Source organism: Pleurodeles waltl, chromosome 6, assembly GCF_031143425.1.
Source record: "Pleurodeles waltl isolate 20211129_DDA chromosome 6, aPleWal1.hap1.20221129, whole genome shotgun sequence".
NCBI classification, from domain to species: domain Eukaryota; kingdom Metazoa; phylum Chordata; class Amphibia; order Caudata; family Salamandridae; genus Pleurodeles; species Pleurodeles waltl.
In genome coordinates, this window is record NC_090445.1 from 28,627,896 (window position 1) to 28,650,185 (window position 22,290).

A 22,290-nucleotide genomic window follows, 5' to 3' on the forward strand; every position below is an offset into this window, starting at 1 on the left:
AAGGGCAATGAGGTCCATGAGTAACTGTGGGAGCGTCATTTTAACGCCTGCTCTGAGCAGGCGTTAAAAATGACGCCAAAAATGGAGCAGTGAAATCTTTTGAATTTCATTGCACCATTTTTGCGGTCCTCCTACCGCCAGAACGCCCCATTGGCATACATTATGACTGGTGTAGGCATAATGTGGCACAAGGACTAACAAAGTGGCCCGCCACTTTGTAAATATGGCGCGGCAGAACAGCCACTTTAGCAACGCCGTGGTGCTAAGGTGGCTCCCGGGGCTCTTAAATATGCCCCTCATTCTTCTAGAAATCAAGCACTGGGGAAGGGGAAAGAACCACCTCCGAATTTTAAGGGATAGGAGGGAAGGATTTTGTCCTTGAGGAAAAATATTTTCCCCTTGGGGAAAAAGGGGGGGGGAATTGTAGGTTTGTACAGGGGGATCTTATTCCCCGTGTGCAGAGTTCTCCACTTTGGAAAACTCTGCACAGCAGGAACTAGTTCCAGATGGAAAGATTCATGGACATTTCTGTGAATCCCAGATATTAGTAAATTTACAGCCACATGTAGGTATAAATCTATCAATCTACCAGTGTAGATGTACTATTTTCTTTGTGAATCAGGCACCCTTTATCTCACCCTTGCAGGTTCTATGTCCGCTCTGTTCTTTCCTGTGTTAATATGTTCCTGTATTTCTCTTCCCCCGTCCCTCTCCTTTTTCTGCATTTCTCTCGCTGGTGATGAAACATGGCATCCTGAACCCCAAAACGAGTGCTGATGTCCACCACATATTAAGCACTGACGGTGCCTAAGTCTGTGTGTGTGAGGTTTGCGCATGTGTATACATACGCACTAGGACTGGGCAAAATTTAGATTATGATGGCGTAATTCACATAATTTTGGGAAATTCTCTTGTTACGTGAAATTAAGCCATTGCGCCACTTTCATGTAATCGCCTGCAATTCGCGGCATAAATTTACTGTGAAACGTGCCATTTGTGGCGAAAATTTACAGAAAACGCACGCAAACAACAGGCGTGTCTGTTCGTTCGCAGTGCTTCGTTTACATGCATCCTTGTGTCAAAAACTGAAGCAAGGACACGTTTTTGCACTAAAATATAGTGTGAAATGATGGATTTCAATTTCACAGTTACGTGTAATTCACAGCAATTTTGCAGAAATCTCACATAATTACGCGAAAGCAAATAACCTGAATTTTGTACACCGCTAACACGCATGACGTTTCAGTCCTGTTCACACTGTATCTTCTGACTCCGACAAGCACCTTTCATGGGAAGTTTCAGAAGTTCCAGGTCTGGTAGGGGTTACTGGCCTCAGGTAGAGTCAGAGCCTTTTACCACTGGTGCCCTGGGACTGACCCTTACTGTTGAACCCAGAGCTCAGCACCAAGGGCACCCCTTAAGCACTAGACCCTCAGTGTAACAGAGAGAGTCAGTCCAAAGTTTACCCAGGGAGGTGGTGTGGGGGTAGAGGCTCAGAACTCAATTAACCAATTAACTCAGGTCATTAAATCAATATCCACCCAGTGCTTAGTCTTTCAAAAAGAAAAAGCAATTCACCTAAATCACACAGGATTGTAACACTGTACAAAGTGTTTCAGAATAGAGCAAATTCACTTGGGATTCACTAATACCCTTCAACAATTATGGAGCGAGACAGCCTAGGCTGATGCTGTGGGACACATTTGTAAGATGCTCCTTGTGTCACAGTTCCCAATTAGTCTCCGGGGTTCCCCTTTGGTAGTATTGTGGGATTAAAAAAGTCCTTAGAAGATGACCAGCTCAGCTGTTTATCAGTTCTGCTGATTTCCACATCCCCAGTAGTGCCTCCTCACCAATTCCTTCTGCTTTTGGGTTCTCTCTGCTTTTACAGTAGCCTTTGTGTTTGTTTGATCAGCTAGTATTGAAGACATGACATACATCTGTCTTGCATTTCAACAGGGCCCCATTGCTCAATGTGCTGTGGTGCATGGACAGTAGATGGCTGGTACCTCTTGCGGCCCAGCAGACTAGTGTGCAAGTGATCTACTTTCCCGGCACGGAGTTTCTCGCGAGTAGAGGTAGAACCAGCACGATTGAGGAGGTTGCTCTGGGCCTGCAGTGTTTTCGGCTTGGTGGATCTTGCAGTTTGGGGTCTTCCTCAGGCCCAGACATAAAAGTCACTACCCAAACAAGCTAGGTGCCACCCCCTGGTGAGTTCAAATTCTGATGCAGATGTCTCTAGGACCGCAGTCCTTCTCTGGTAGCCTGGCTTGTCTTTCGCGAGCACCAGCAAACCTTCTGGCCTCACGGTGTTCAGGTGTCACAACGGAATTCAGACGGACTAGAGTTTCTCAGTACCGCCCATCCACTTGTCCACATAGGGCCTGATTTTGATCTTGGAGGAGGGGCATACACCATCACAAATGTGACGGATATCCCGTCTGCCATATTACGATCTAATTTTATCCTAAAATGATGGATATCCCATCCACCGAGATCTCAATCAGGCCCACAGTGTGCTCATGCTGCGGAGACAATGCAGGGGTTCCTGGGCCTCAACTCACACAGGGGTGCCGGTCCATCCCTGGTGCTGCAGTGAACATCTTCAGCTCATTCCAACTCGGCTCCATCACGCCTCCGCTTGTTCAGAGCAATGCCTCCCTGGTGCAAGGACACCTCCAGTGCCACTCCCAAGCAGTGGGGCAGCTCTTTCCCTTGAAACAGGGTCCAGGCGGCCTCTGGTTGAAGATCCCAGGTTTCTGGTTCACAACCCAGCTGTGGCATTGTAGATGAATACCCCAACCCTGCGGCACAGAGTTTCTCATCACCACTTGTGTGGATCTCCTGGTTTCTGGTAGAAGAATTTTGGCACACTGGCTGGAAGTCACAGTCCAAAATCTGTACTAAAACTGCAGGCAGCAGTTGTGAGCTCTAATGGTCAACTCCGAAACTGGTTCTGGGCAGTTCTGCTCTTTTTCCTTACTCCACTCACCCTGGTCCAGACAAGGCCTTTGTTACAAGGTGTCCTTGGGAGGCTCCAAGCAGGTGAAATCCAAAACAAGGGTATAAAAGAGAGGGAGCATGTTATCTTGCCAGAAGGCTGCCCTCCCAGTGCACAAAGAGGGAAAAAGGCAGGGTGATTGCCTAGGTTCAAAGAAACCCCATCTCCTCTCTTCCTAAAAGGCATTCAAAAGGGCCACTACAAAATATTCCTGGAATGTCCTGCAGCAGCCCAGCAATTTACATTTGGTGCCTGGACTCTCTCCAGTCCTCCATCTTAGGTACCACTTGGATGTAGCAAATACAAAATGAATTCCAGGGTGGCTATGGCCACCTGTCTCACACATGTTCTATACGGACATTCTTTACATACATAGAAAGGTGTATACATGTGATACCCATGTCCCACATACATATGTGGAGGCCTCAGCTGGCGGAGACTGGCAGACTACTTTAAAATGTGGGAGTGGCCAGTAGGCATCTCCATACGCAGGGCTAGGTAAAAATGACTGCCCTGGCATGATCCCTCTCCCTGCCACTGCTGTCAGCCCTGTGCAGCCCGGCAAGCTGCCGGTAATCACGCTAGGTAAGGAGGTTGGGGTGTCCTGCCATATCACACTCAGGATCTCAGTTCACGTTGCACAATATGCCTCCATCACTCATGCATGATCATCATATGTGCTAAGATGGAACAAACATCTACAGTGTGCTAGGACGCACAGGGGCACACACGCCTTGCAGGGGACATTTCTTTGTCAAACATTATCCGTGTGAGGTCCAAGAACCAGTTTTCATGAGATTCAAATACTTTTCAAACTACTTACAATATATGTTTTTGGTGTGTGCATGTATTTACCTGAACATGTGTTTATAGCTGTTTGATCTGTCTGTGTATACATTCTTGTGAGTGATTGTGTGTCTGTGTGTGTGTGTATTTTCACTTGTAGGTGCGTTGGTGTGTGCATGTGTCATGCACCTACCTAAAAGAATAATTTACTATAAATATTTTGGGGCATTTGCTGAGAGAATTTTTAAAGAATTAAGTGAACTTAAGTGAATTTTAAAGTTAAAGTGAGGTCCATAGCAAACAGTATCGGAAGTTAGGGGGAATGCAGGGACTGGCCCAGCTCCTACCCATGCCACTTTTTTGTGTGATCTGGCCACGTGGAAGTGTTTCACATTAGGCATGTGTCCTGCCCTTCTCTGTGTGGTGCACCTGTGGGCATTGTTTATCCCAAGGGAGGCGGGTGCACAGCTAGTGCCTGTCAAGAAGTGCGCATACATGTTTGTGGAGGTGAGCAGTACATTTAGAGCCCTAAACTCAGTTCTTCCTACCAAGGAATTAATAAAACAAGTGAAGTATGGAACACACAGTAAAAAGGATGATATCAAAGGTTGTTGGAAAATAAGCTAGCTCAGTGGGCTGGTTCACCTGCTGCAGAAATTCGCATGTGTGCTCACACAAGTATGCAACTTGTAGTTCCCAGACTTGCAGGCCAATATGACTGACTAATACTTTCATCATTCTGAGTTTGGTCAAAAGGGCATTGTTGGGGTGGTGATAGTAAGATCTGATATTTAGCGCTGCGAGGCCTCCGGGTAGTTTGGCGCTTTACAAGTTCAAATAACATAACATAATATATTTATAAGGCTGCAAAGCCACAATATTGTATCTGCAGGCCAAAAAAACCATATTATTAAAAACAAGCATTGGCAGAGCCAAGAGGCCCCACCTTTTTAAAGCAAGTCCCACATTTTTGGCTTTGTCACAGAAAAGCATTTTTTATGGTGCATTGAGTGCAATATTTTTAATATTTATAAAAGCTTGCTTCATTTTCACATACTTTTCATGCAGGAAACTCTTAACATAATTTAAAAAGGAAAAGAAAGTCTCATAATTGAAAGGAAAACACTTGCCAAGGCCTAACATATTTTTCATAGGACTCAGAACTAAAACATACTCAAGCTATTTGGTCCTCTGCAGTTGCCTGGTGAGCAGATTTATGGGGCTGTAGGAGGAGAAACTGCTCCTTTTCAGAGATGCTAAATACACCACCTTCGGCCTCAAAGAGCAGCTGAGTGAGTGCAGCAGCCAGTCCCTCCCCTAGTGCCTTTGCGTGCAGAGGTCTGTGCATTGATACAATATGTGGAGTGCCGGAGAGAAAGCAAAAGAACCCTCATCTTTAGTCGTACCCTGCAAAAATAATGTTTCTGTGCTTTAAAAGACAAGCTGGGAGGACCACGGAGCAACACAACGCACAGACTGAAACATCGGGGGTTGGGGTGACGGGAAGCAGCAAACAAGGGAGAGAGCAAGAAAACACATGCACCTTCATGGAGACGTGAATAAGAAGAAAAAAGTATTTCCTTGAAAGTGAGTAGTGGAAGGATACAAGTCATCCAATCAAAAGGATGGTGAAGAGAATATGGTCTAGGGGAGGAACATACACCAAAGAGGAACAAAAGGCATCAAATAAGATGCAAGCAAATGAGAGTGACAAGGAAGTCAACCAATGGAAAGCAGTGGGCGGGCTGTAAACCCAGAATATGTTTTTGTTATGGTCCTTAAGCGGCGCTCACCAACAGGCAGCTAAAAGCTATCCGGTAGGTGTGATCTAATTGTAGGGGCTACCCCGATACCCGTTGCGCCCACATTCTTGCGTATGTCTGAAACAAAATGGGATGACGGCCTCCCATCCTTTTCGGCTGCTTTTTACGGGGACTCTATAAAAAAAACTAAAGAATGGACGCTGGTTTCTCACAATCCTTCGTTTTACTCCCTCTCACGGTCGATAAAACAGAACAGCCCACGTTGAGCGATGGTCCCGCGACAAATAAGAAATTTATAATCCGATGGAGCGCCCTCAAATCCCACGCGGCCTCATTAAAAGCTATTGCTTTCCCCTAATTACCAAATGCACACGACTCGCCGTTGTATGCAAATGGACCTCGTTCCGCCATGGCGGAATCACTTCATCCGTGTTTACAGGTTCCTATTACATGCATGGCCGATGCTTGGGGGGGCAGGATGGTTAGACATGGGGGACAGGCCTTGCTGCAGGCAGTCGGTGACTTTAGGGGGTCATGGTGCGCCAGAGACACGTCAGCAACAATGAGTGTGAATGCTGAGTGGGTCTGAGATCGCAGAACAGACACGTTTAGGCATCTTTTACAGAAGGCTAGACAATATGACTTTGTTTTATTCATGCTGCGGGCTAGACAGCGTGACTTTGTTTTATTCATGCTTCTGTACAGGGCACAAGTCCTAAGAAACACCTAGTGGGCGGACTAATTAACATTTTGGGGGTCATTCTGACCCTGCCGGTCTTTGACCACCAGGGTCGCGAATGACGGAAGCACCGCCAACAGGCTAGCGGTGCTTCCATGCCCATTCTGACCCCGGCGGTAAAGCCGCGGTCAGAAAACCGGGACCGGCGGTTTCCTGCCGGTTTTCCCCCGGCTGGGCGAATCCGCCAGGGCAGCGCTGCAAGCAGTGCTGCCATGGGGATTCTGACCCCCTTCCCGCCAGCCTGTTTCTGGGCGTGGTCACCGCCAGGAAGAGGCTGGCGGGAACGGGTGTCTTGGGGCTCCTGGGGGCCCCTGCACTGCCCATGCCACTGGCATGGGCAGTGCAGGGGCCCCCTAACAGGGCCCCATGAAGCTTTTCACTGTCTGCCTAGCAGACAGTAAAAAGCGCGACGGGTGCAACTGCACCTGTCGCACGCCCGAAACACCGCCGGCTCCCTTCGGAGCCGGCTTCTGTGTTGCAGGCCTCCTTCCCGCTGGGCCGGCCGGCGCTACCATGGGTAGCGCCGGCCGGCCCAGCGGGAAGGTTGGAATGCCGGCAGCGGTCTTTTGACCGCATAGTGACCAAATGGCGGTTCCCGCCTGGTGGGCGGCAACCGCCGCCCGCCAGGGTCAGAATGACCGCCTTTGTTTCTACTGGTGTTCTTTATCCAACTTCAAAAGCTCATCTGCAGTTCATTAAGCAATAGAAGGGTTAATGGTGTGAAGGGCTTGTAAGTTAAAAGACTCAAAGACACCCCCCTCTGGACTTGTCTCAGGACCAAAAAGGACACTGCTTGTGGGAATTAGGGAAACATCACCCTGAACCAGTTTCCCCTCATACAGTGTTTGTGGATACAGGCAGCTGCTGGGTTGGGGTACAAATGTGGCCCATTTAAGCATCACTCAGCCTCGGAGGAAGGGAGGTCCCTCTCTAAAATAGCGTTGGGCTCCGCACCGTTGCGTCCACCGCGGAATTGCGCACTGCTTACATGTATTCAGAGAATGGTTCCTTGATTTTCATATATTCCTACATTTCTCTGCCTAGTCTGACTGAAAACTCAGCCATCGCTATGCTCACTCTGACTCTGATTGGGGATTTTTGTGGTCCGGCTTGACAGCGCAGCTGCCGCCAAACAATTATGTGAGTATTGCTAGAGAGGGGCTTTGGCTCCGCCTACACGGTGGGAGACAGGAGTACATGTTTTGATTGGGCAGAAGTTATACGCTTCCACAAAAAAAGTGCTTGCCCTCCACTAGCTGTGATCGTCTTGTTTATTTTTCCAGCTGACTGAGCTTGAACTTTCAGGGGCACACATCACATAGTAATCCTTGAAAAGTTCCTTGGATAATTTGTGGTTTTGTCTTTCTCTGGAAGCAGCACAGACAGGAAGGCAGCGGTCATTAACCTACATGGATTTTTAGTTCTGGCTTGACTGCAACTGTCACCTGACCTTTTAACCTACACCAGTAGTATTCTACAGATCTTTGCTTCCACGCAAGTGCACATGCTATTCACTTGTAAAGCTTTACGTTACCATTCAACATTCCTTTAAAGTCAGACCTATTGGCATTGCCAATCCTTGTCTCGTTTTAATTTATGACTTTCCGAAAACACAAAAACTGCCCTTTTTTAAAAAAAATAGAGAATTTGGGTCTGGGCAGTAACTCAAAATTTTGCATTGATAACTGGGAGCTGAGATAACAGGGTGAGCTTAGAAAACAGGGTTCACTCCTAAATGGTGGGGACACTTGAAACAGAGGTGCACTGCTGTACTGTGCGAGCACTGGAAGATGGGTGCGCTGCTAAACCGTGCCAGCACCGGAAAGAGGGGTGCTCTGTGAGACACACCCAGCTCTGGAAAGAGGGGTGCACTGCTAAACTGTGCCAGCTCCGGAAAGAGGGGTGCTCTGTTAGACACACCCAGCTCTGGAAAAATGGGGTGCACTGCTAAACGGTGCCAGCACCGGAAAGAGGGGTGCACTGTCAGACACTCTTAGCTCTGGAAAGAGGGGTGCGCTGTTAGACACTCTTAGCTCTGGAAAGAGGGGTGCGCTGCTAAACAGTGACATCACCGGAAAGAGGGGTGCTCTGTTAGACACACCCAGTTCTGGAAAGAGGGGTGCACTGCTAAACGGTCCAGCACCGGAAAGAGGGGTGCCCTGTCAGACACTCTTAGCTCTGGAAAGAGGGGTGCGCTGCTAAACCGTGACAGCACCGGAAAGAGGGGTGCTCTGTGAGACACACCCAGCTCTGGAAAGAGGGGTGCACTGCTAAACTGTTCCAGCTCCGGAAAGAGGGGTGCTCTGTTAGACACACCCAGCTCTGGAAAGAGGGGTGCACTGCTAAACTGTGCCAGCTCCGGAAAGAGGGGTGCTCTGTTAGACACACCCAGCTCTGGAAAAATGGGGTGAACTGCTAAACAGTGCCAGCACCGGAAAGAGGGGTGCACTGTCAGACACTCTTAGCTCTGGAAAGAGGGGTGCGCTGTTAGACACTCTTAGCTCTGGAAAGAGGGGTGCGCTGCTAAACAGTGCCAGCACCGGAAAGAGGGGTGCTCTGTGAGACACACCCAGCTCTGGAAAGAGGGGTTCGCTGCTAAACCGTGCCAGCACCGGAAAGAGGGGTGCTCTGTTAGACACACCCAGCTCTGGAAAAATGGGGTGAACTGCTAAACAGTGCCAGCACCGGAAAGAGGGGTGCACTGTCAGACACTTTTAGCTCTGGAAAGAGGGGTGCGCTGTTAGACACTCTTAGCTCTGGAAAGAGGGTGCGCTGCTAAACAGTGCCAGCACCGGAAAGAGGGGTGCGCTGTTAGACAGTCATAGCTCTGGAAAGAGGGGTGCGCTGTTAGACACTCATACCTCTGGAAAGAGGGGTGCGCTGTTAGACACTCATAGCTCTGGAAAGAGGGGTGCACTGGCAGAAACTCTTTGCTCTGGAAAGAGGGGTGCCCTGTTAAAAAGGCTGACTTTGACCTGGTAAAACCGGGTCCGCATGTTCTTCCCCATTTCACATGCTACAGCTCGTAGTAGCAGATTCAGGTGTTGGAAATATTAAATACTGCCACCAGAGTAACTGCGAGTGTGCCAGTGAGTGAGTGCGTGTGAGTGATTGTGAGTGAGTGAGTGTGAGTGAGTGTGAGTGAGTGTGTCAGTGTGTGAGAGTGCGTGTGAGTGAGTGTGTGTAAGTGAGTGAGTGCGTGTGAGTGTGTGTGTGTGTGAAAGTGAGGGAGTGTGTGAGTGAGTGTGTGAGAGTGTGTGTGAGTGATTGTGAGTGAGTGTGTGAGTGAGTGTGTGAGAGTGTGTGAGTGAGTGTGAGTGATTGTGAGTATGTGTGAGAGTGAGTGAGTGTGTGTGTGTGTGTGTGAGTGAGTGAGTGGGTCAGTGAGTGATTGTGAGTGAGTGTGTGAGTGAGTGTGTGAGTGAGTGTGTGAGAGTGTGTGAGTGAGTGTGTGAGAGTGTGTGAGTGAGTGTGAGTGATTGTGAGTATGTGTGAGAGTGAGTGAGTGTGTGAGTGAGTGTGTGAGTGAGTGTGTGAGAGTGTGTGTGAGTGACTGTGAATGAGTGTGTGAGTGAGTGTGTGAGTGAGTGTGTGAGAGTGTGTGTGAGTGACTGTGAATGAGTGTGTGAGTGAGTGAGTGAGTGACTGTGTGAGAGTGTGTGTGAGTGACTGTGAATGAGTGTGTGAGTGAGTGTGTGAGAGTGTGTGTGAGTGAGTGTGTGAGAGTGTGTGAGTGAGTGAGTGAGTGAGTGTGTGAGAGTGTGTGTGAGTGACTGTGAATGAGTGTGTGAGTGAGTGTGTGAGAGTGTGTGTGAGTGAGTGTGTGAGAGTGTGTGAGTGAGTGTGAGTGATTGTGAGTATGTGTGAGAGTGAGTGAGTGTGTGAGTGAGTGAGTGAGTGAGTGTGTGAGAGTGTGTGTGAGTGACTGTGAATGAGTGTGTGAGTGAGTGAGTGAGTGAGTGGTGAAGGAATCACCTTGACGTGGGTGATCGGATGGTTTGGGTGAAACCACACACAGGCCCTCTACAAGCAGCCCCTGGAGGCGTGTCTGGGGCTGGCTCTAACTAGCATAAGAACAATTAATATGCAAAATAAGAAGAATACGGTTTATTAGATTGTTTAAGTACATACCTTAAGTAAAACTATTCATTCACCAATATGTAGACAAAAAATATTGTCCTAATTGGAAATGGGGGGGGGGGAGATGGAGGGAGGAGAGGAGGGAGGAGAGGAGGGAGGAGAGGAGGGAGGAGAGGAGGGAATGATGAAACAGAGAGAGAACAGAGCACGGAAGGAAAGAGAGAGAGAAACAGATGGTTGTGCGAGTAAGAAAGGAAATAAAAAAATACAAAAACTGATAGAAAAGGAGCAAAGAGAACAAGAGACTGAGAAAGTGGGCAGAGGGGAGAAGAGAGGAAAAGAGGTCGAGAGAGGGACAGACAAGGGGATGTGAAGGGAGAGAAAGAAAGAAAAAATAGAAATGAGACATAGAGACATAGGGACATAGGTGAGGACAGAGAGAAACAGAGTGCACGAGAGAAGGATAAGAAAGAAAGAAACAAAGAAAAAGTGAAAGAAAATAACAAAGAAAGAAAGAACGAAAAAGAAAGAAAGAACGAAAAAGAAAGGAAATAAAGGAATGAAGGAAGAAAGTGAAAGAAAGAAAGAAAGAAAGAAAGAAAGAAAGAACGAAAGAAAGAAAGAAAAGGAAAGAAGGAAGAAAGTGAAAGAAAATAAGAAAGAAAGAAAGAAAGAAAGAAAGAAAGAAAGAAAGAAAGAAAGAAAGAAAGAAAGAAAGAAAGAAAGAAAAGGAAAGGAAAGAAAAATAAAGAAAGAAAATGAAAGGCAATAAAGGAAAGAGGGAAGAAAGTGAAAGGAAATACGAACGAAAGAAAGAAAGAAAGAAAGAGTGAAAATGAAAGAACTTTCTTCCCTTCATTTTCGGAAGTGAAAAGAATGAAGTAAGTGAAAGAACATGGAAGAAAGAAAGAAAGAAAGAAAAAAAGAAAGGAAGAAAGAAAGAAAGAAGGAAAGAAAGAAAGAAAGAAAGAAAGAAAGAAAGAAAGAAAGAAAGAAAGAAAGGCCAATCGAGGAGTTCATAGGCACAGCCTGAACTAGACGAGTGCATAAACCCAGGAGGCGGAAACGAGCGCGCGTGAGTGGGAGACAGAGCGCGAGACCCCGGGTAAAAGGGAGACTTTGAGATATTTCCAGAATTAGAAGCGCTGGAAATAGGAGCCCTCGCGCGCTGTTAATTATTCATCAATGCCCAGACTTTTTCTTTCCAATAAGTAGGAAACGGCCTATTAGTCAGTAATGTACGAGCTGCTCTCCTATTAGTACCGGAAATGAGCTCATGGTGTGGGGGTGTGCCCCCCCCATGCAGCACTAGCGTGTATCTGCAGGGGGTGGGGCTGGGTACCCCTCTATATCTGATGTGCACATAAAACAGACAAGTGGGACCTAATCTGGAGTAACTTTTCTGTCCACCCACTTGCCTTTATTTTACACTATTAAACCCTGTGCTTAATTTGAGCCAGTGTTTTTCGGTGCAGGGCACTGGCACTTATTTTTGAGGGCCGGCACTTATTTTTCTGCCTCAAGCATTCACAGCGAATTAAAGCCACACATGGGAGAGATGGAGGAGGAGAAACACAAAAAAGCGTCACAATGGGAGAAAGCAGAAAGCTGCAGGAGTGAGCTGAAGGGGCAGGGAGTGCCTGTAAATGGATTAAAGAGGCCTGAGATGGCCTCAGGATTACCTGCCTCAGTATTCGGTGTTCACACATTTAATTGCAGCAGCCGCATGTTTCAGAGGAGAGCTTTGGGCACCGGCACGTTTTTATTTGCAAATGAAGTACTGATTACACCACCTTCACTAATTTGCTGAGCACACGTCGAAAACCAGTTTTGTCCCCGATTTCCTCGTCGTAATTCTTTTGTTTTCATCTTCAACAGATGAGACCCCCGAGCCTCTCCTGTGCCTCACACCCCATACACATAAATGTCAATTTCTGTACTCAACAAACATTGGCAAAGCCAAGATGTCTAGCCTTTGTGACCGCTTGGATTTGCCAATGTTTTCTAGCCATGCTGCACAGCATCAGCGAGGCTAAGCAACGTGGCTACATTAACAAAAAAAAGCATTTGACGCAGCTGTTCACGTAATGTTGGCATGCATGCGCGCACCTACAAAATGACGCAGGCACTTTTTTCCATTTAGTTACCAATGAGTTAGATCAGTAACTAAAAATGAAATGTGCAGGAGTGTTTTTTTAAGCGAGCTGGAGGGGCGGGGAGAAAGCAGTGGGGAGCAAAAGGGCCCCAGGAGGATGTGGGAACTTGGAAACGACCTGGGGAGGGTGTGAGTGATAAAGAGCAACACAGGGGTTGGGGGAAAGAAACAAGTCAGGCACAGTTGGGAGGAAGGAAAAAGAGAGAAAAAAAGGGCACGATTGGGGGGAAGCAAAACGAGTATGGGGAGGCGATGGCAGGAAGCACAAGGGTGAGCACAACAGGGAGAAGGCAGCGACCAGCACTCAGGCGACAGAGAGCAACACAAGTGTAGGCGAAGAGAAGTTCACAAGGGAGACGGCTCGAAAATACATGTAGGGTCATGGAGTGTTTAACACAAAAGAAAAAAGTAGTGCTTCAAAAGCAAGGAGTGGAAGCAGAGATGCCAGCCAGTCAAAGAGATGGTAAAAAGGCAATGCTCTGTGGGAGGGACAAACAGAAGATTGACAGGCTGGGACACAAATAAGAAGCAGGCAGATTACAGCAACAAGAAAGCCAACCAATAGTAAGCAATGGGCAGGCTGTTCTTGGTAAGCCACATTAAGCCTCACAACATGCAGAGCATGAGCTGTCTAGTAGCGCCTTGATACCCTCATGGGTGAGAAGCAGCACTCTACAAATTCAGCTTACATTACAATGGGCTTGATACAAAAATAAAGTGAAGTCAGGCGTTAATGAGGGTGATACCTTTAAGATGAATGGAGGATGAAACCTTTTTCTTGGAATCTGATATCAGTTTAATGCATCCGTTGATATAATGCACTGTATTTCTTATTACCTTTAAAAGCAGGTGAAACTATATAACATATTAGCTGAAACCTTTGCTTGGTAGTGAAATGGAACAGAAATAGACTTAACCCTTTTACAGGGTTACACATAATGTTTTACATCACAAGTCACGATGTGGGGTAACGGCCAGAGCTGCCAACTTTGGAACAGGGGAACAAGGTTTGAGTCTCGGCGTTGGCTCAGCATCTTGTGATTCTGGGCAAATATCTTAATGTCCCAGTACCTTAAAAAAAGAATGAATGGGTCCCTGTGTAATGTAAAATGTAACTAGTATTCATGTAAAGCGCTACAATACTTTTGGGTACATAAAGCCGCAAAAAAAAAAAAAAAAGTGAGTTGTTTTTATTAAGTGACGCTTATTTGGAATGGAGCACGTGTTTAGCGCACTGCAATGCGGTGCGGCCTAACCACGGTACTCCTTAATTTACAATTGTGGTGAGAATGAATCATTTCATCTCCTTTCTTCCCCTTGGAACTGAGGTAATTAATGTTGGGTAACAGAACTAACTTTGTGTAGGGTCATACATTTGTATCTGGTTGCTTCCTACCTTGCCTATCCCAGGGACGTTTTAAGGCAAGGGTAAGGTGGGTGATCGCCCAGGGCCCCCACCTTCTCAGAGCCCCCCTGGGAAAGTTAACTTTCTCTCTAAATCACTTCTGTGTATTTTTGTATTTCAATCTTTAACATATAATTCACTATCTGTGGACAACCTAGTGCTTGAATTATTAAAAATAGGTTATAAAAGTCAAAATTGTTCCAAACAAGGGCCCCCAAAATAGTTCTTGCCCAGGGCCCCCAAAATCCTCAAAATTACATTCCCTATCCCCGTATCATGATAGGCTAAGCACTTATTGCTTTTGTTTCCAATATTTTGCAAAAAATCATATTTATTTTTCACTTTCTCTCAGCCCTACATGAGTGGTAAAACAATGAGGAATCCCTTACTTAAATGATGCCAAAAATATGGATCTCTGGTGGTTCACCCGGGCACTAGTTTACACCTCTGGGAGGGCAGCACTCGAGCTGAGGGCAGGAGGGTGGCTCACTGGTACAACGCGGGCGCTCTCAGGAGTCTAGGGCCCCTCAGGGTGAGACTGAGGGAGGTCACTGGTGGGAGGGGCTACCTGTCGAAGGCATCTTCAGGGCAACTGACGTCCAGGATGCAGCTCTGGGACTCAACAGCCCTCTACACTTTACCCTACAGCTGTGGCTCCCAACCTGTGCTCCCGGGACCCCTGGGGGTCCGCGAAGCCTCCTCAGGGGGTCCGTGACTACATAGAAAATTAACTAATATTAACAGATTAATAAAGTGTACATAAATAAAGTGGCTAAATGTACAACTGAACATTTTAAAAGTTGTTGTGAATGTCAAGGAATTTGAAATTGGAGGCTAAAAATTAAATGAGGATCGTCAGCTTGATTCATGGGATCAGCGCAGGTGCGTCAAACAGAATACTGTATGGACAACGTGTGACTTCAACTGAATTTAGAAAAGTTACATTCTTCCAATTAAAATGTAAATGTTTATTTTTGTTAATTGCATGTGCTTGCAAATTAAATTAAATGTTATCATTTGTGTATGTGTTTGATGAATGCTGGTTTCTGTATGTTTTTGTGTACTGTGTTTTGGTCAAATCATCGACAATGTTTAGGCTGGGGTCCCGGACTTCCAAGTAATGGCTCAGTGGGGGGTTCCTGTATTCCAATAATGATTTAGTGGGGTCCCCGGGTTCCAGTAATGATAAAGTGGGGGTCCGCAGAAGCCAAAAGGTTGGGAACAGTTACCCTACAGAATGGATTTTCTTTCCACTGGCCGTGGGTCCCTGGGAGACACCCAGAGGTTTCCAGCGAGGGGGGCCCTCTGATCTCAGGCCGTTTCCCTGAGGGACATGAAGTGTCAATGAGGGAGGAATGATGGAGCCTGGGCAGCCCTCGGGGGATGGGATCCTGTGGTTTGAGGGGGCCACGTGTCCTTTATTTCTCAGGCAAGGGGTTGGGGGGGACCAGTGATCTCAGTTCGGTGACTGAGTAATGAGCCCTATTTCTGATCCACGGCGCCTCCTATTAATAACTTTCCGCAGCCGTGAGCACAGCTAATACTTTCTAATACTGTCTCAGCGCCGCCGCGAGCCAGCTGCGCCCGGGGGAGACCTCTGACCTCTGCTGCTGAGCCCCAGATATCAGTGGGTATCTGTCCCCCTCCGTGACACCCCGCAAGGTGCCCAAAGAGACCCCAAAGCTCTTCATGTGCCGAGGAATGGAAACCCCACAGAGCTGCACCAGGGAAGAGGGGCGGGTCTGTGGTCAGGAGGGGTCTCGTGGGCAAAGGGAGCAGTCTCAGACGAGACTTCACCCAGAGGGTCTTGAGGCTGCCAGAAGAGTGAATGACAATGAATTGTGTTTGTGGAGTAGATTCCGTACAGACCTCAGGTGCACACGCTCGAGTCTATACCCCTCCTCTCAGGTGAAGGTCCCTCCCCATCACGCGGTGAAGCCCCTCCTGGTCCCTAGGGAGCTGCACTACCCCCCTGGGACCCTCCCCATCACAGACCACATCACGCTGTGGAGCCCTCCCTGGACCCTAGGGAGCTGCACTACCCCCCTGGGACCCTCCCATCACCGACCACATCACGCTGTGGAGCCCTCCCTGGACCCTAGGGAGCTGCACTAACCCCCTGGGACCCTCCCCTACCCATCACAGACCACATCACGCTGTGGTGCCCTCCCTGGACCCTAGGGAGCTGCACTACCCCCCTGGGACCCTCCCCATCACAGACCACATCACGCTGTGGAGCCCTCCCTGGACCCTAGGGAGCTGCACTAACCCCCTGGGACCCTCCCCTCCCCATCACAGACCACATCACGCTGTGGTGCCCTCCCTGGACCCTAGGGAGCTGCACTAACCCCCTGGGACCCTCCTCTCCCCATCACAGACCACATCACGCTGTGGTGCCCTCCCTGGACCCTAGGGAGCTGCACTACCCCCCTGGGACCCTCCCCATCACAGACCACATCACGCTGTGGAGCCCTCCCTGGACCCTAGGGAGCTGCACTATCCCCCTGGGACCCTCCCCATCACAGACCACATCACGCTGTGGAGCCCTCCCTGGACCCTAGGGAGCTGCACTAACCCCCTGGGACCCTCCCCTACCCATCACAGACCACATCACGCTGTGGAGCCCTCCCTGGACCCTAGGGAGCTGCACTAACCCCCTGGGACCCTCCCCTACCCATCACAGACCACATCACGCTGTGGTGCCCTCCCTCGACCCTAGGGAGCTGCACTAACCCCCTGGGACCCTCCCCTACCCATCACAGACCACATCACGCTGTGGTGCCCTCCCTCGACCCTAGGGAGCTGCACTAACCCCCTGGGACCCTCCCCTCCCCATCACAGACCACATCACGCTGTGGTGCCCTCCCTGGACCCTAGGGAGCTGCACTAACCCCCTGGGACCCTCCTCTCCCCATCACAGACCACATCACGCTGTGGAGTCCTCCCTGCCCCTCAGCCGCACTACCCTCTCCCGACCACTCCTGTGTGGCCCTCCACTCGCCATCACGCAACACATCCCACCCTTGGAGCCTTCTCACCCCATCATCACGCTGTGGCCCTTTATTCCCATTCATGTGCCACATCAGACTCGCAGGACCACTCCTCAGCTGCGAGGAACGCATCACACTGTGGGATCTCCCACTCCCATCGTGTGCCACATCACACCCTTGGAGCCTTCTCACACCATCATCACCACGCTGTGGCCTTTTATCCCCCTTCATGTGCCACATCACACTCGCAGGACCACTCCTCAGCTGCGAGAAACGCATCACAATGTGGGATCTCCCACTCCCATCGTGTGCCACATCACACCCTAGGAACCACCTTACCCCAACACGCGACAAATCACACCCGAAGAAGCTTCACACCTCATCATGCGTTACATCCCAGGGTGGATACCTCATAACTGATGTTAGCATCTCCCTAACCATGGACCACATCCCTTTCTAGAAACCACTCTATGACCTGCATCGGCCACATGGCATTCTGGGTACCCAAGTCCCCACCACGAGCCACATCATACTTTAGGAGATCGCTCTGCCTTTCTTTGTGAGCTCTTCGACTCTGTTAACAATATCTCACTCTGGGGGTCTTTCCCTCCCATTACGAGCCACATCTCTCTCTGGGGACCTCCTGACCCCATCATGGGCCACATTATTCCCTAGAGCGCCTTTTTCCGCATCAATCTCCGTGGGGACCTTCCCCTCTCATAAGTGACGTCATCACCTGGGTACCAGCCCATCTCATCACGAGCCACCTTATACACTGGGCACCTTCATTACTCATCATGAGCCACATCACCAGCTGGGGCCCACCCCATCACATCACGTCCCATATTATACCCTGGAGACCTTCCCCTCTCATCATGGACCACATCACACCCTGGTCACCTGACTAGCACATCCAAACATGCTACAACCTGAGTACAACCGGTCACAGTATGAGCCACATCACACCATGGAGACCTTAAACTCTCATCATGAGCCACATGACACCCGGGGTACCACCTCATCACATCAACTCCTGCTACAACCTGAGTACAGCCCTTTCACATCATGAGCCAGATCACACCCTGGGTACCTGCCTACCACATCCAAACATGCTACAACCTGAGTTGTCACATCATGAGCCACATCACGTGCCATATTATACCCTGGAGACCTTCCCCTCTCATCATGGACCACGTCACACCCTGGGTACCTGTCTAGCACATCCGAACATGCTACATACAGCCTCAGTACAACCGGTCACATCATGGGCCACATCACACCCTGGGTACCACCCCATCACATCACAAGCCATATTATACTCTTGGAGACCTTCCCCTCTCATCATGAGCCACATGACACCCTGGGTACCTGTCTACCACATCCAAACATGCAACAACCTGCGTACAACCCTGTCACATCATGGGCCACATCACACCCTGGAGACCTTAAACTCTCATCATGAGCCACATCACACCCTGGGTACCACCTCACCACATCGAAGCATATGACAGTCTAGTACCGCCCTGCCACAGCAGGAGCCACATCACACTCTGGAGACCTTCCCTCCATCGTGAGCCACATCACACCCTGGGTACCTGCCTACCGCATCCAAACATGCTACAACCTGAGTACAGCACTGTCACTTCATGGGCCACATCACCAGCTGGGGACCACCCCATCAGATCACGAGCCATATTATACTCTGGAGACATTCCCTCCGTCGTGAGCCATACCACACTCTGGAGAACTTCTCTTCATAGTGTTCCACATCACACCCTGGACACCGCCCCATTCACATCGTGGACCACATCACACCCTGGACACCGCCCCCTTCACATCTAGAGCCTTGCCACACTCGAGGACCACCGCGTGCCACCATGGGCCACATTGCTTCCTACGACCTTCCTCTCCCTGCATCACCGAGACTAGGCGCGGTGTGTGTGGGGGGATGGAGGGTGACCAGGGGTGGGGGGCGCTAGGCGGTGCACAGTAGAGGAAACCGCACCCAGAAACTGTTGTGTCTGTTGCGCCAGGTACCTGTCCACTGACCAGTGTGCGCATCCTCTCTCCCATCCAGGAGAACCCCTACCTGTGCAGCGACGAGTGCGACGCCTCCAACCCGGACCTGGCCCACCCCCCCAGGCTGATGGTGGACACGGAGGTGGACGGCCTGGCCACCTACTGGCAGAGCGTGACGTGGAGCCGCTTCCCGGAGCCGCTGGTGGCCAACATCAGCCTGGGCTGGAACAAGAGCGTCGAGCTGACCGACGACATCGTGGTGACCTTCGAGTACGGCCGGCCCACCGCCATGATGCTGGAGAAGTCCCTGGACCACGGCCGGACCTGGCACCCCTTCCAGTACTACGCCGACGACTGCCCGGAGGCCTTCGGCATGCCCGCCCGGCGCGCCAGGGACCTCTCGGCCACCAGCGCGCACCGCGTCCTGTGCACCGAGGAGTACTCGCGCTGGGCGGGCTCCAAGAAGGAGAAGGACGTGCGCTTCGAGGTGCGTGAGCGCTTCGCCATCTTCGCCGGGCCGGACCTGAAGAGGATGGACAACCTGTACACGCGCATGGAGAGCGCCAAGGGCCTGAAGGAGTTCTTCACCCTGACCGACCTGAGGCTGCGCCTCCTGCGGCCCGCCCTGGGGGGCACCTACGTGCAGAGGGACAACCTCTACAAGTACTTCTACGCCATCTCCAACATCGAGGTGACTGCCAGGTGAGGCGCATGGCTGGCATCTCTGGGGGGCTCTGAGGTCACTGCCTGGCACCGTCGCACTGTGCCTCTCTCCCCACCCCAGTCTCTCCCTCTCCACCCCTGTTCTGATGGCCCCTCCCTGTTACAGTCACACTGCCTGTGCCTCTCTCCCCACCCCAATCTCTCTCTCTGCACCCCTGTCTCTCAGACCCTCTGATGGCCCCTCCCTGGCACCGTCACAGTGTCTCTGCCTCTCTCTTCACCCCAATCTCTCTCTCTCTCGCTACCCCTGTCTCTCAGACCCTCTCATGGCCAATCCCTGGCACCCTCACACTGCCCCTGCCTCTCTCCCCACCCCAATCTCTCTCTCTGCACCCCTGTCTCTCAGACCCTCTGATGGCCCCTCCCTGGCACCGTCACAGTGTCTCTGCCTCTCTCTTCACCCCAATCTCTCTCTCTGCACCCCTGTCTCTCAGACCCTCTCATGGCCAATCCCTGGCACCCTCACACTGCCCCTGCCTCTCTCCCCACCCCAATCTCTCTCTCTGCACCCCTGTCTCTCAGACCCTCTGATGGCCCCTCCCTGGCACCGTCACAGTGTCTCTGCCTCTCTCTTCACCCCAATCTCTCTCTCTCTCGCTACCCCTGTCTCTCAGACCCTCTCATGGGCCCTCCTTGGCACCCTCACACTGCCCCTGCCTCTCTCCCCACCCCAATCTCTCTCTCTGCACCCCTGTCTCTCAGACCCTCTGATGGCCCCTCCCTGGCACCGTCACAGTGTCTCTGCCTCTCTCTTCACCCCAATCTCTCTCTCTCTCGCTACCCCTGTCTCTCAGACCCTCTCATGGGCCCTCCTTGGCACCCTCACACTGTCTCTGCCTCTCTCCCCACCCCAGTCTCTCTCTCCCCACCCCAATCTCTCTCTCTGCACCCCTGTCTCTCAGACCCTCTCATGCCCCCCCCCCCCGGCACAGTCACACTGTCTGTGCCTCTCTCCCCACCCCAGTCTCTCTCTCTCCACCCCTGTCTCTCAGGGCATCTGATGACCTCTCCCTGGCACCGTCACACTGTCTCTGCCTCTCTCCTCCATTCTTCTGCCTCTCAGATTCTCTTTCTGTCACCATGTCCTGGGTCCCCACCCCAATCTCCCTCTCTGCATCCCTGTCTCTCAGACCCTCTGATGGGCCCTCCCTGGCACCGTTACACTGTCTCTGCCTCTCTCTTCACCCCAATATCTCTCTTTCTCTACCCCTGTCTCTCAGACCCTCTCATGGGCCCTCCCTGGCACCGTCACACTGTCTCTGCCTCTCTCTTCACCCCAATCTCTCTCTCTCTCTACCCCTGTCTCTCAGACCCTCTCATGGGCCCTCACTGGCACCGTCACACTGTCTCTGCCTCTCTCCTCCACTTCTTCTACTTCTTAGTTTCTTTATCTGTCACCATGTGCTGGGTCCCCCATCCCAATCTCTCAGGCCCTCTGATGGCCACTCCCTGGCACAGTCCCTCTGTCTGCCTCTCTCCTTGACTATTTCTACCTCTCCCAGTTTCTCTTTCTGTCACCAGGTCCTGGGTCCCCCACCCCTCTCTTCCCTCCCCTGTCTCTCAGGGCCTCTGATGGCCACTCCCTGGCACCGTCACTTAGGCCCTCATTATGAACATGGCGGTACGGACCGCCATGCCGGCGGTGGCGGAAATTACCGCCACCGGCATGGCGGTCTGGACCGCCATATTATAAACACGGAGAGCCCGCCACAGGAGGAACTCCGCCACCGCCAAGCTTCCGCCAGCAGGCAGCCTGACGATGGCGGAGTTCCTTATCCGACAGGGCAGCGCTGCAATCAGCGCTGCCCGCCGGATAATGAACCTGTGATCCCCCAGCCTTTCCCTGGTGGTTCAGGCCGCCAGGGAAAGGCTGGCGGAATGGGGGCCCCTGCACTGCCCATGCACGTGGCATGGGCAGTGCAGGGGCCCCTGTCCACAGCCCCATCGCGCATGTCACTGCCCGATCTACGGGCAGTGATATGCGCGACGGATGCTGCTGCACCTGCCGCAGTGCTACATTGACGACAGCTCCATGTGGAGCCTCTGAGGCCCATGCCGACGGCTCCATGTGGAGCCTCTGAGGGCCACTCCCTGGCAGTCACTCTGTCTGCCCCTCTCCTTCACTACGTCTACGGCTCTCAGGGCCCAATTCACAAATTCACAAAGGTAAAGTTAGACCAAAAGTCTAGGGCCCAGATGTAAGAGGCCCCAGCGCCTCCTTGCGCCACATTAGCGTCATTTTTTACGCTAATTTGGCCCAACGATACCAAAATCTCCACACCATATTTACAAAGTGGCACAGTGGCACAATGCATGCATTGCACCACTTTGTAACCTCTTGCACCACATTATGCCTGCACCAGGCATAATGTATGCAAGGGGGGCATTCCCCCATTAGGGGGACCACAAAAATGGTGCAGTGGAATCTAGAAGATCCCACTGCTTCATTTTTGTGGCTACTTCTAATGCCTGCACAGAGCAGGCGTAAAAATGGTGCACATCATTGCTTTCGATGGGCCCCTATGTACTGTGCAGGATTCTGGCCAACATTTTGGTGCCAATCCTGCACAGTACATCAATAGTGTGAAAAATGTTGACGCTATTGCCCCTACCCTGCGCAATGGTGTGC

The 22,290-nt window shown here is 50.8% G+C and overlaps 1 protein-coding gene across 2 annotated transcripts in view; it reads left to right on the forward strand.

The window, feature by feature from the left end:
- Positions 1–22,290, forward strand: part of NTNG2 (netrin G2) — a 447,915-nt gene that overhangs the window by 103,926 nt on the left and 321,699 nt on the right. For both annotated transcript variants that reach the window (XM_069237102.1, XM_069237103.1), the window contains exon 3: positions 18,997–19,640. In XM_069237102.1, coding sequence (XP_069093203.1) covers positions 18,997–19,640 — 644 coding nt within the window. The remainder of the gene's footprint in view (positions 1–18,996; positions 19,641–22,290) is intronic.